The sequence below is a fragment of the Gymnogyps californianus genome, chromosome 5, assembly GCF_018139145.2.
Source record: "Gymnogyps californianus isolate 813 chromosome 5, ASM1813914v2, whole genome shotgun sequence".
In the NCBI taxonomy this organism is placed as follows: domain Eukaryota; kingdom Metazoa; phylum Chordata; class Aves; order Accipitriformes; family Cathartidae; genus Gymnogyps; species Gymnogyps californianus.
Genome location: NC_059475.1, coordinates 60,471,287 through 60,485,058, shown reverse-complemented (window position 1 = coordinate 60,485,058; position 13,772 = coordinate 60,471,287). Strand labels below are relative to the sequence as shown.

The 13,772-nt window shown below is 39.3% G+C and overlaps 1 protein-coding gene across 2 annotated transcripts in view; it reads left to right on the top strand.

Moving 5' to 3' along the window:
* Positions 1 to 291: 291 nt before the first annotated feature.
* The window catches only part of PPP1R13B (protein phosphatase 1 regulatory subunit 13B), a 73,806-nt gene continuing 60,325 nt past the window's right edge, over positions 292 to 13,772 (top strand). For both annotated transcript variants that reach the window (XM_050897384.1, XM_050897383.1), the window contains exon 1: positions 292 to 500. In XM_050897384.1, the coding sequence (XP_050753341.1) occupies positions 492 to 500 (9 nt within the window). In that variant the 5' untranslated portion in view covers positions 292 to 491. The remainder of the gene's footprint in view (positions 501 to 13,772) is intronic.

Here is a 13,772-nt window from a genome sequence, read left to right as displayed (position 1 = left end):
GGGCGACGGCGAGAGGAGGACGCGAGTCCCGGCCCCCCACAGCGCCCGCGATCACGTGCAGCACCGAGGCGCGCACCCGCGCGGCTCCCGCCCTCCTCCCCACGCGGGCCGTGCGCGCGCCTCCTGCCGCCCCGCCCCCGGCTCTTCCCGCCTCGGCCAATGAGGCCGCGGCGGCGGTTAACCCCTGGCTGGGCGGCGCGGCGCGGGCGGAGCGGAGCAGGAAGCGCCGAGGGAAGGAGGCAGGGAAGGCAGGGAGGCCGCCGCCGCCGCCGCCGCCGCGCTGAGGAGGAGGGGGGTTGGGAGCCCGGCCGCCGCCGCCGCCTTCGCCTCTTCCTTCCGCCCGCTGTGGGGAGCGAGGCGCGCGGGAGGCACCTGTCACAGCCGCCAGGGCGAGCGCGGCGTCCTCCACGGTGAGAGGCGGCGGCGGCAGGAGAGGCCCCGCACGGCACGGCGGCAGCCTCGGCAGGGCTGGCTGGGTGACGGCTGCGGAGATGATGCCGGTGAGTGGGAAGGGGTTGAGTTCGCGTCGTCGCCTTCCCGGCTTGGCGCCGCTCTGCCGGGCGGTGGGACGCCTTGCGGGCTCCTGCGGGGCCGGATGGAGTGCGCGGCGCCGCCGTCCTCCCGCCTGTGCCCCGGCCAGCCGGGGTAGAGGGCGACGGTGCTGCGGAGACGCCGTCAGGCCCCCCGCCGGGGGCGGGGCCGCCGGTCATGGCCGTCCCTGGCTTCTGGGGGGGACACGACGTACTCCCGCTCCTCCTCTCAACGAGGGGCTGCCGCCCCCCTCCGCCGGCCGAGCCGCTCTCGGCGTTGTACCGGCCGTGACAGGTCGAGGGCCGCGTCCCCCCGGGCTCTGCCCGCGCGTCTGCCTGACAGGGCTCCTTCCCCGCCCCCTGGTGCCCTCTTGCGCCCGCGGGAGTTTCGGCGGGGGGCAGCGGGGAGCGCAGGTTTCGCCGTCCGGGTATCGGCCGGCGGGAGGAGCGGCTGCTGGCCGCCGAGGCCCGATGTGACGCGTGGGTGGGTTTTCTGTGTTTGTGTGAGTGGGTGTGCGTGGGGGGTATGTTTGTTTGTTTTGTTTTTTTCCTTCCAGACACCGATTCTTCGCCGCCCGGGTGTGGGGAAGGGTTAACCAGTCCCGGGGCAGGCGGCTCTGGCCCTTCGGCCGGTTGTCAGGCGGGTGCAGGCGGCAGCTTCATTTCAGCCTCGCCACCTCTGAGGGAAAGGCGGTCTCCCTCCTCGGTTTCTGCCACCTCTTTTGTGAAACCGTTGCTTATTTATCGAAGATAAAACCTTTCATTTTCCCGCAAACAACCTTGATTGTTTTCTGTGACAGAATCTCTCTCCGTTTCCTTCCCCTCTCTTTCCCTCCCCCTTTCGCTGTGGGCTGATGCAGTGGTCAGAAGAGAGTTGTTCTTGATGACTGTTCGTTTTATGACAGGCTCCTCTGAGACTGAGTAATAAACAATTACATTCTTTTTGTTGATTTCTTTCAAACTCTATTTGATCTCAAATGTGGGTTTATGAGATACTCCCTTATAAGGGAGTATCTCCCATGTTTTCTCTAATTCCAATAGAAATGAGCTTTTTATTTACAGTTCCTCTGCAGTGTTTGTAATTGAAGCACTGCAGCAGAATGCTTCTCGGTGAGAATATTAAAGACATCTTTTACAAAATTTCATTGCTCTAACTTTGTTTCATGACTGAGAGGAGGAAATAAATAGCTCAAACTAGATGTAACATTTCAGATTGAAGAGTACAGGTAGTATTTAAGAAACAGGTATTGTAACAGACTTTTTAATATGATATGCTTTTTAACTTCCAACTGCTAGGTACCAAAATATTCTATTGATACTGTATAAGAATTTCAGTGCAGTACGCACACTAGACACCAGCAACAAAGTTCATTGAGTTACAGGCTTGTTCCATAAACATATGGATGTTAGCTTGTAAAAACAAAAACAAGGTGACTGTCAGCTTTTTCAGCTTCCATCCAACTTGCATTATGCTTTACATTCATAAAATTCTTAGAGAAAACTCAGCATGCCAATGACAGGCTAAGTCAGAACAAATGTATTTGCTTCCCATTACTAACCCATGTGTGGGTTTCAGGCTAATGTCATAACTTCCATAGTGCAGTGATTGACTTTTATAAAAAGGTTTTTTTTTTACCTATTTGAGTGTTTCTGCCAGCGTCTCGTGTTACCTTCATGGTTGTTTAAATGTAGCAGTTGTTTGTGCTTATTGGAAGGTGTTACAAAATTCAGACTTTTTATTATGTTTTTGAAACACACTTCAAAGCATTTTTAATACTGACGGCTGAATTTTAATAAAAAATTACCATGCTACAATGGTAGTAATGTTGCAGATTAGAGCTTACTGAGTCTGAATTCTAAAATAATAAATATTTTACTTTTCTGAAGAGCTTTTAGATGCTGTTATGGACAGCCTATCATAAGGTAGCCAGGAATATATATATTTAAATGGACACTGTGACAGTGCCTTTAGTCTTCCAGTTTCTCATCCCAGCTATTTTATTTCTGGACTGCAAGGATTAAAAAAAACAACCCCATTTACTGGAATGATCAACATAGAATATCAAAATAATGTGACCGTATGGCTGTAGAACTGGACAAAATGTTTTGGGTTTTATTTTGTATTCTGAAAAGGGAAAAGCTAGTGATCTAACTTGTTATGTGATGGAATTCCTTGAATTCGTATTCATAGAAGCTTTTTTCCTCCAAGATCCTGTTTTGGGGTTTGTTTTGTTTGGGGTTTTTTTTTTTTTTATAATTAACAAAAGTATATAATAGCAAGAGGAGAGACTTTAATACTACTAGACTTGAACTGTTGTAACAAGTAGGAATCACTACAGTTTTGTGCCAACAAATTAAAATGAAATGTTATCAAACTTTTCTAGTTTCTTGCGACTTGCATTTATCAGATTTGAAGTAATTGACTGAGGCCATTTTTGGATTGGTAATTTTTTTACATTCTGTAGAACCATTTTTAAGAATGAAGTAATATCTGAAGCATAGAAAATGGGATTATCTGTTTTCCTCTTCTCCTGTGTTTTGTCGGCAGTGATTTTTTTTTTTCCCCACATGAGGAACAGGGTTGCTTCTGAGAGGTTTTTATCAGTTGATTTCTTTTGTGACCAGGATACCTCCCTCTCTGTTCTTTAGCATCCTTTCCATATAAGTTCATATTGCTTATTCTACTTGGTTTGTGAAAAATATAAAAATAACTATATTCTTGGTCGTGAACACAGTTGGACTTCAAGAAGTAATAATGATGTGGACTGCACTTTTCTCACCTGTTGTTTTTTGCTTTGCTGACAAGGCACATCCATCACAAACTCTTTCATTGCCTTCAGGACATAAGGGCTATGTGTATGATGAGCTTATGATGCTACACTGAATATCACCTCTACTAAGGAACTTACTAAAAGTGTTGCTATAAGTATGCCTTGAATATAGTGATGGTTTTTTTGCTGAAAAAAAGGTTAGTATTTATTACATTCTTAGAATAAAATGTGCAAACCCAGAACTATGTGATATCCTTTGAAACAGGAAATCTTTTGGGTTAAAACAGCCATGGTTGTATTTTGTTTGCAAAAATATTGTGGATGTAGCTCCTCTTTCAGCCACATAATCTATAACCTGTTTGGAGGAGCCTAATTATCTTCTTTTTTTTTCTTTTCCCTTTTTTTTTTTTTTATTCTGCCCTAGTAGGGCTTTTTTGGTGGGACTTTAGATTTTGGTTTTGGAAGAGTGTTGGAAATTTTTCCTTGAAGAATGCAATTAATGCTTTTTCTTCTTGGATGGTAGTTCCAAAATTGCCTGTGCTGACAAGTATTAGCCGTATTCCTTGGACATTAGGGTGCAGACAAGAAAAAGCCACTTACGAGGAGCACTGTTTTCCTACTTAAGAAGAGATACAGTGGAATAATGAACTGCTACAGTTGAGAAGTATATAACACTTCGTATTTTTTACTTAAATTTTGGGTATCATTCTTTTACAGCATATGTGAGGTATCATGCTAAAGGCATAGAACTATGTAGAGTCTGTACACTGTCAATAAAGTGATAAGAGAGGTGATGGTGGATGCTGTGTAAGAAATTGTTATGGACTGAATCTCTTAGGAGGAATAGTTAGTATTGCATATTCGCCTAGCACCTATTGCTGCAGAGCTTTTCTGGTTTTACCTTTAACTTAATTGGGAGAAATGAATATCAGTGAGGTTGTAGCCAGCATTCATATTTTTGAATGCATCTAGGAGGAACCTTGTGGGACTTTGTGCGAGGCTTAGAGTTAAAGACTTGTTGGACGCGTCTATTTTTATGTGTAGGATCGGGTGGTTGTGTTTGTTGTTTTAATGTTTTCAGTCAGTGAGACTGAAAAGTTTGGAGAGTGTTTAGTGATTTTTAATTTTTTTTTTTGTCTAGTTAATCTTGTGTGACACTGCAACTCTTCTCCAAAGATGACCATGACTGATGCGTATTTTATGTTAGACAATATACAAGTGAAACTCGAGTATTACAGTGTGCATTAATATCTTAATTGCTACATGTGTTCCTGACCTATGAAGACAGATAACATGACTGATAAAACACAAACCAAAGATGAGTATCTGCAGTAGTTATTTTTTAATTAAGCTGTCTTCCACGTGAATTAAGAAAAAGGTTTTTTTGTTGGTTTTTTTGTTGTTTGGTTGTTTTTTTTCAAATGAGTACACACTTGTCATGTATTCAGTGTAAAACCTTTCCCGAGAGTCAAAAGTGGGCATTGCTTATTCCTAATTTAAAACCAAAATATTTTCAAATCAGTGTACTCTGTTCTCTTCCCTTAGGAAGGTCACTACTGATACAATTCTACGTTGTAAAAGTCTAAAGGAAGATGTATCACTTTAATACACTTAAATTAATATTAGGAGTTTTCAGTGATGTTGAGATAAAATATATTGCAATTAATTCAGAGCTGTATAGTTATCAGCAATACTGATATCATCCTTGTTTGCTGAATAAATCTGAACTGACTGTAGAGAATAATTTGCAAGTTTATCAGCCATTATTAATGGAGTTATTTATTGCAACAAAGCTTAAAGGCCATTTCGTGGTTTTTTGGATCATGTCACTGTTTTTTTAGGATGACAGAATATGGCCTATTCTGTGGTAAAAATAAGTTCATCAGCTTCACCATGTCAATGAAAAGTACTATTTGTAGGCTACTCTGATAATAGAATATTTAAATATATTTAAAAGATACGTGTGGATTCTAATGAAACATATAAGAAAATTTTGAGGGAAGGGATACTCTCTCTTAGTTTCTCTTCATATATTAACATAGATGAGATTGTTGCCCACTGCAGACTTTAGAGAGAATATGTATTTATTTGACAACAAAATTCCATTCCACCAGATCGAGTTATGTTAATCTAACAAATCCAAGTTTGATGTGAAATGTATTATAAAAAAAAAAATTCTAGCTTATTCTTTTATTTATATTAAGATTGCATACAGCTATGGTACAGCCCCCATTATGCTAAGAGTTGTCCATACATAGAATAAAGACAGTACCTTTTTTAAAGAATTTGCAGTCTAATGCTTGGTATTAAAATCAAAGCTCACATTTATTATCTTTTTAAATGTTCAGGGGTTTTTAGATCTAATTTTTTTGTCCTTATAAGCTGGAGGCATCTTCAAAAATAAACAATAATTGTTGCGAATGGAGGTTTGATGAAGCAAACAAGTTGTTACCTAATTGGGGGGAGTGGGGGAAGGTGTCTTGGTCCCTTTCCACCGTGACTCACTGTTGGAATTCACAAGTCTTCTCTGTTTGTCTAAATTAAAAGCTTAGTATTACCATGCATCAATTAGTAGCACAGGATAGCTCAAAATACTTCAACTCTAACTGAATATGCTAGCCTGGGATATCGGAGATTCATTCTTAGGCTTGTGTCAAACCCCAGCAAAATGAGATTTTTTTTTTTCCCCCTTAAATTGGAAAATGATATTATTAGGTAATTTCAAATATCTTTAAAATCTTTCTTCACTTATGAACAGCTTTTCCATCAGTCTTGAATCCTGTGTCTCACTGATTCTTAAATTGTAAGATTTTTAAGTAAATAAATATTATAAAATATTAATTTTAACACTTCAGATTGGTACATTTGTCTGGTAGTTTGGAAATCTGTCGTTAGAATCAATTAAACTTGGAAGCATGTAATAATCTGTAATGTATTAGGCAATATATCCATGGAATGTACTCAATGTTTTAAGCTTCTGAAAGCAATTTTTTTATGACAGATAATAATAGAATTATATTGTGCAATAGTAGACACTGTCCTTCAGAAGTAGATTTGTGTGTCAAAAGCAACAATGCTACCAGGAGGCCAAAGCATAAATTCTGTAATAACTCAAAGGACAAGCAAGAATATGAACTGCTTAGTGGAGGAAAAGAATTGTTTTGAACATAAATTTTCAGTCACTTTACCTAGATTTTAGGTCACTATTAGTTTTCTTAAATCTTGCTTAGAAGCAAGTACGTGTAATCCTGCTTGTATCGGAGAGTGCAGGTTTATCATTGTGGTGCAGTAGGATGTTGGAGCAACTGAATTCCTTTCAGGGCTGAGGTTTCACAATAGGGATGAGCTGGGTTAACCATTTCCTGTGGCTGGTGGAAGAGGCTCTGTTTCCTCTTCCTTGCTGCTCATTCCCACCATTTGCTTTGAATGGACTGCACTGCTTGTCTCAGTAAACGGATCCAGGTCACTGAAAATGTAAAAAATAGTTGTATTCAAAGAATGCTGAAGAGGTATACGTACATGCACATATATATATATATGTCTGTTTTGCCAGGCTAGTGCATTAAATCAGCTTACATTGTGACTGTTGTATTGTCTGTGTTGGTACAGGAGGGAGCAGATCGCTTGGCTGAGATTTATGAGGGAGAAGGGGATAGGGAAGTGGAATCTCTCCCTTTCAGTATTTTTGTTTATTCAGTTTAGTTTATTGTGGAGCTGTACCCCAGGTGACATATTTTGAATTTTGTTCTCTGGCTATTGAGCAGGTGAGTAGAATGGTGAAATGAAACTAAAGATCTCTGCAGTGCAGTAATGTTGTTACTTCAGAGATAAGTTATGGTTTCACCAGTTTTCACATCTTTATTGGGTATCCAGTAACACTTTGCATTTTCCCTGAAACAGGAGAGAGGAAGGGATATTGGTTTTTTGGTAAAATGTGTGATCTGTGAGGAGATCTTGAGAAAAAAATATAACGTTCAGACCAAAAAAAAAGGAAAAACAATAAAACTTAGGTGGCAGTTGCTAGTCTGCCATCATTTTTTCCCCACACTTTGCAGTATTGCATTCCGTCTGATTTCTGCCCATTATTTCCTTTCCCTCTAAGATTCATAGTGTAATTTAGCCTAGTTCTTCAGTAGTGGAAGTGCAATTAAGATTTTTTAGTTTCTAATTCATTGCTTTGCTTAGCAGCAGAATTCTATTTATGTGTGAGGAGACTGTAGCTATAAAACTATTTTATTTAAGGAATGTTCAACTTCATCAGGAAGCGATCTAATCGAAACTTGCATATGTTGCAGACGCTGTATTTAACCTATGTATCCTTATGTCTCCTTTAAGTTTGACAAAAGGATTTCAGCTTTCACATGACTAAACTATTGTTTATAAATTGAGAATGAGGGAAACTGAGGCTTCAGTTTTGTGTAGGTGAAATTGATGTAACTGCAGGGGCTGCTGTAGTCCTGCCTCCCTGCTGCCCCCTCTCCTGTATTGGCTCTGGTATTTATCTGATTCTGTGCTGAGCTGTTTCACTATGTGAACTCAGCAGGAAGTTGTTTGCCTTTCCCTCCCTCCCCCCCCCTTCCCCCCCTCCTCTTTCCCCCACCCCCCCCTCTTTCCCCTCCCTTCCCCAGGATACTTTTCTGCCAGCTGAGCACACTGAAACCAAATCGGTGCAGGGTCAGATAAGCACTGGAACCAGCGCAAGAAAGGGCAGAAATGCGTAGATTGCAGGAAGGATGTAATCAGTTTTATCAGTTTAGGTTGTTCGGATTTTTCAACCTGAAACAACTCCATGGTGGTGAATTAATATGCTGAGATAGATCTATATGATTTTGGTGTGTAATCCATGTCCCAAGTGGCAAAGAAGAGTAACTTCCCTGCTCTCTGAAATCAAGACAAGAAAACAGTGCAGTGCCCATGGTCTCTGCCAGGCTGATCTAGAGGAATTTCTCCCAATCCCAAATCCCATGGGTTGACCCTATGCACATAAACACAGTGCACTGACTAGCATCTGAATTAATTCTGTGTTCTACTCTCCTGGGAGCCAATTTTTGACACTTCAAGACCAGCAAACCTCGCTCTCCTAAAAACCAGAATGTGTATTTCCAGACCTACTAAGGTGAATAGCTGAGGATTGTTGAGAGTTATAGTATTAGATGAACAAAGCAGTAGACAGGGCTGCATTATTAATATGTAGAGAAAAGTATTGCCTGCATTGGTCTCTGATGTTTAAAGGGAAAGAAATAGGGCGGTTTGAGACTAGCAAAGTTTACCATAGCCATTAAGTACAGGCTTACATGCATATAAATATTTTGTTTTAATTTGTCAAAGAAGCTGAGTTAAGTCTTAGTTTAGAATAAGAGGTACAGTTTAAGTTGAGGAGACATACTTTGAATGCATGTTTGCATGAGAAAATCCTTTTCTAATCCTGTTCCCTAACGCAGTTTGTCTAATTTATGATTCAAGACAGTGCTGCACCTGTTGGCATTCTTACTGCTGTTCTGAAGGTGATACTTTCAACATACTTACAGTACTTTCAGCATAGTTCAATCTCTTTTTTTCTGCCTCCTCCTCCCCCCATGCTTACTACTTTAAAAAAAAAAACAGGCTTCAGAAAGTGTATCTGGCTATCTTGTAAAATCTTAACCAGTGTGTTGGTCAAAACCTGATCTGAATCTAGCCAAATACAGAGGTTTTCAAATTACTTAAATTCAAAACATTGTCATAATATGTCTTTAATAAATGTTACTAATATCTCAGTCACTTCCTTTGAAAAGATATAGAATAAGGAGAGGATATTTGTACATTGTTATGGTATAATTGATGTCTGTGAAATGGTTGGCAGGCTGTTAGCATTTTGTAGAGAGAAGAATGTGATAGCCAGAGCATATACGGTGTGATGATGTGGGCAGGATAGGAAACTAGTATCTCTAATAAGTTTAAACAGTTCAACTAGTGATTACTTGCCTGAAACTGTAAGTTATGCACTGACAGCTTAGCTAACTTATTGTTTGGGCATCTGAGAAAGTACTCACATCTATGAACCAACAGCCATTTCTTACAAATCCAGTAAGATAGTTTTTAGAGTACATGGGTATGTTAGATACTTAGCTTAGTCAAATATATACTTAGAAATAGTCAAACAGGGTTCTTAGTGTTAAAGTTGCTATTCAGATACATTGACAGAGAAGTGGTTAGATTTTCCTGCTGTTTATTTAAAAACAGCAAGTTCTTGGAATTGAAATTTTGGATGATTCTGCAGGCTAACAAATGGGTTAATTGCTATTCAGGCTCCAAATAGTTGGACTGTATGTACACTTTGGGAGATTATTGAATTCTTGGAAACAGTGTCTTATAAAGTATGAAACTCATCTCTGCATGCAGCTCTGACTGTCTCAGCATGCCTGATGCTTAATTTCCTTACATACTGATTAATTGTCCCAAGTTATCTAAATTTCAGAAAATTTTAGCTGCAAGTCTAAATCATGTACTTCTGATAGTGGAAAAAAGATCTGTAATGGTTGACCTCCTTTAGACTTCTAAATCATGTCAGGGTCAATGCAGTTATGTTAAAACCATATCACATGGATTGGTGTCTGTTCTAGCCCATGTCACTTGGAAATCTTTTCAGTCCTTTTTCTGAATAGCTTCTTGGTGTACTAACAGTGCAGTGTATTTACCATTTTATTGTCATTTATCACTGCTTCAGCAAGAGCTTGTTGGATATGGGAATTTGCTATAAAAATCCAAGCTTTACATCGAAACACATCAGTTTCAAGTCTGTTGCTTGCAATGCTGCCATCCCCCTCCCCCCCCCCCCCCAGTTCTTGACTGCAGCACTTTTTTCCCCCCCCAAGATGGTGGAGAGCAGTAATGTTTGTTTTTGTAGCACTGATAGGAGGTAAAGTGGTGAAGGAGGTTTAAATCAGTTTAAACTCTGAATTATAAACTGCTCTGTTTACCCCAGTGTGATTTTGGAGTCCAACTCAAATACTTATATTGGAATAATTTAATTTATGTATCAACTGCTTTGCTTTTGCTCATTTTTAGCTAAACATAAAGAACTTTTGAATTTGATTCACTTTCACATTTACCAACCTTTAGACTACTTTGATATCCTTTTTATAGTGGATTTTTTCTATTTACAGTACAAAATTATAGTCTGAAAAAACACTTTAAGCGACATAAAAGACATACTAAATCAGAGGATTTACTATACAGTGTTTCTGATAGGGTATTTTTGTGCTTCTGGGCGTTTTATAACATTCAACCTAACAAATCTTTGTGATTTGAGTCTTCAACACATTACTGGATTACCCCCATTTACTGCTGCTCCAGTCCCCCCGTCATCTGAAGCTACCAAATACTGCTCAGTTTGCTCTCTGAGTTCTGAAGAACTGAGAAGCCTTGGCACAAAATTACAAGTAAGCTTGATCTGGAGTGTGCATGTACTTGCCTGTATCTTTTCAGAAGCAGGAAAAAGCTTTTGGTCAGCTTTTTCTTATTATCTTATAAATGATACAGAAATTTTTCAAGCAGTGAGGTCTCAACAGCCTCTTTTCTTCCAGTGCTCAGGGACGAGTGTGTTCTGATTGTGTCTGAATTTCTTTATAAACCTTTTGTCTTTCTTTCCCCACCTGAAGTGGGGACTGAAGTCATTCAGTCATGCGCCTTGTTCTGTTAAGTACTGCAGTTTTCTTGTGAGAAAAGATGTCTTCAAATATGTGAAAGAACGCAAAAATGTGAATGTTGTCATGTAGCTATGTATGTTTTTATATATTAGTGTCTGTAGTCATACTGGAATAAACAGTCTGATATGCTGGGGAGTTAGGGATGCTACTGCGTTTTTAACATCATTTGGAAAGCAGTTGGTAAAATCCCTTCCATACACCCCAGCCCCATACCTCCCCCTGCTCGCCCCCTTGGAAAAGAGCATGCTAAGCACAATTTCTGTTTTGAATGTATATATTTGAATGTATGTGACATCTTTAAATCACATTCTTTTTCACTTTTATTTTCTTTACCCTTTGATTGGAAAAAGGAAACACGCTCACCACAAATCACACTCTGCATAGGTTATTGAGCGTACAGTTGTTATAGTGTAATAGAAGATCACTTTTTTTACCTCAGTAAAATAGATTTAAGAAATACATAAACTTAGTTGTCAGTTTACCTAAGTGGAAGTGATAAGTAAACCTAGGTACCTGTCTCATTAAGTCTTAATAATTTACAATGACTTGTGGAAAATTTGATGGGGTTTTTGGTTTTTTTTTGTTTCGGTTTGGTTTTTTACTTTTCCCAGTATGATCCATGGATTTTTGATTGATCCTACTGGAGAAACTGAAAGAGAATGTAGAGAAAGCAAACAAGCTGGTTTTTTAAAATCTTTATCTTGTATGCAAATTATAATAATTTTCATCTGGAAGTAATCTTAAGGTGTATGTTTAAATTAATTTTCCACAAATGTGGAAAAGCTTAGCTTAGAGGGCCTCTATACAATCATACACATTTGTAGTTAAGCATGTTGAAAATAAATTGTACATTTGCATATTAGGCATTTACAATATAGTTTATATAGCAGGAGGAAAGAAGTGAAAATAGTGAGAGGGTAAGATAGGGTGGCAAAGTGGAACAAAAGTTATTAAAACAAATAAGCCTTAATTTAAAGTTAGTGATACCCTGCATACAGTGTTGTATTTCTTTCCTTCTGAACTCTTCCTTTTCTTTATACTTGTCCATTACTTCTCTGTGTATGCTTAGTTGCTTACATCCACCAATTTTAATCTATGGCTTTATGTTAAGTAATTTCCCATTTTGTGTAGATATTTGATGTAAAGCTGTGTACATTTTAGGGAATTATACTTTCAGTTTTACTTTGTATTCTTTTTCCTACATCATTACATGTGGCTTTCAGAGGTCATGAGTGTCTTCATGTTAAAATGCTTTAGTAGGATCATAGACTGCATTTGCTTTCCTACTGAGTGATTTACATAATCTCAGATATATAGGTTTGCTAAATATGAGCTTTGTCACACAGGGCAAGTCCTCTTGGATCTTACATGGTTTCTGCATTTAATATAGGATCATAACTTATGTCTATGAAATCATGTACCTCACGTCCTTCATTTAGAACACTCAAAAACTCTTTACATTGTTGGGAGGAAAATCTCCTTGTTTCTTTAATTTAGGATTTTGAGGCTGATAATATATTAAGCAACCAGAGGTTGTGGTGTCCTTATCTCTCTACATATATCCTAGATTTATATTTACCTAGCTAACAGTAACAGTTATAAATCAGTCAGCCAAATAACTGCAGTGGATCAGATACTCAATATGGAGACAAAACATCTATGGACTATATGAGAGAAAGTAAAGGGCTACACTGTGCTTGTACTGTTTTTATTATTTATCTGATTTAACAAACTACACACAGGTGTTTTCAGTTATTTCAGAAGGGAGGATGACAGGGTAAATTCAGTGACATGTATGTTTATTTTAGTTCATATTCTTCTTTTGAAAGAACCCAATTATCCAATAGAGATGGCAGGCTTTAGTTTTGGACCCTCCCATATACTTCTGGTCTGCATGTGTATGTCATGCCTTTCTATTGCAAGTAAGGCTCTTCTAAGTTTTGGGGATTTGTTTAGAAGAATTCAGCCAGTAGCCATAGTTGGAAGAGTGGCACAATATGTGTTAATATAGGCCCAGCTTTTCCTCTCAAATATTTATTCATGTGATACAGTTTGTTTTTCTGGCAGATAAAGATACAATCTGGTTTTGGAGAACAACCAGATTAGATTTTTCCATCCTTCCAAAAGCAAAACAACCCTTCCCTTTTAAGAAATATCCTCCAGTTTCTCATTTATTTAAAATGTTCTCAGTTGCCAACAGGTTAATTTTTTTAAGTTGCAGCATTTTATAAGTCTGAAATGATTCTACCAATTATATTCTCAATAAACCTCTCAATGTGATACATGTGTCCTGAGGAGGAAGGAATACTGCATGGGATGAGAATGTTTTTGTTACTGACAAAATGCGTTAAGGGAGGACAGTACTGTTTCTGAATGTTAGAGCAGGCTAAATACGGTATCTTACTAGCTTTTTCTTCTCTGCTGCTGCTTGTAGGGAAGGGTAGTGTAACAATTCTGTGGCTCACAAATGAAGCTGAGAACCCCTTACTTTTCCCTTCCTGCAGTTAATGTGTAAGGCGCTACACAGGAATGTAGCTCATAGCTATTTTGAGAGATGGGTTGTTCAGGTTCTGTTGATCTTTCATAGTATGGGTTGGATTTTTTTTTTGTTTTCTTTTTCTTTTTTTCTTTTTTTTTACCCCCTCGGGTCACTTGCTCACCCTTTCTCTCCATTTTCTCTATTAAGGGAATGGATCAGGCTGGAGAATATGCTTTGCTCCTGCAATTGTAGAGTAAGAGCTAAATGCACTGTTGATGCCATCTCTCTGTCTGTTCCCCACTCT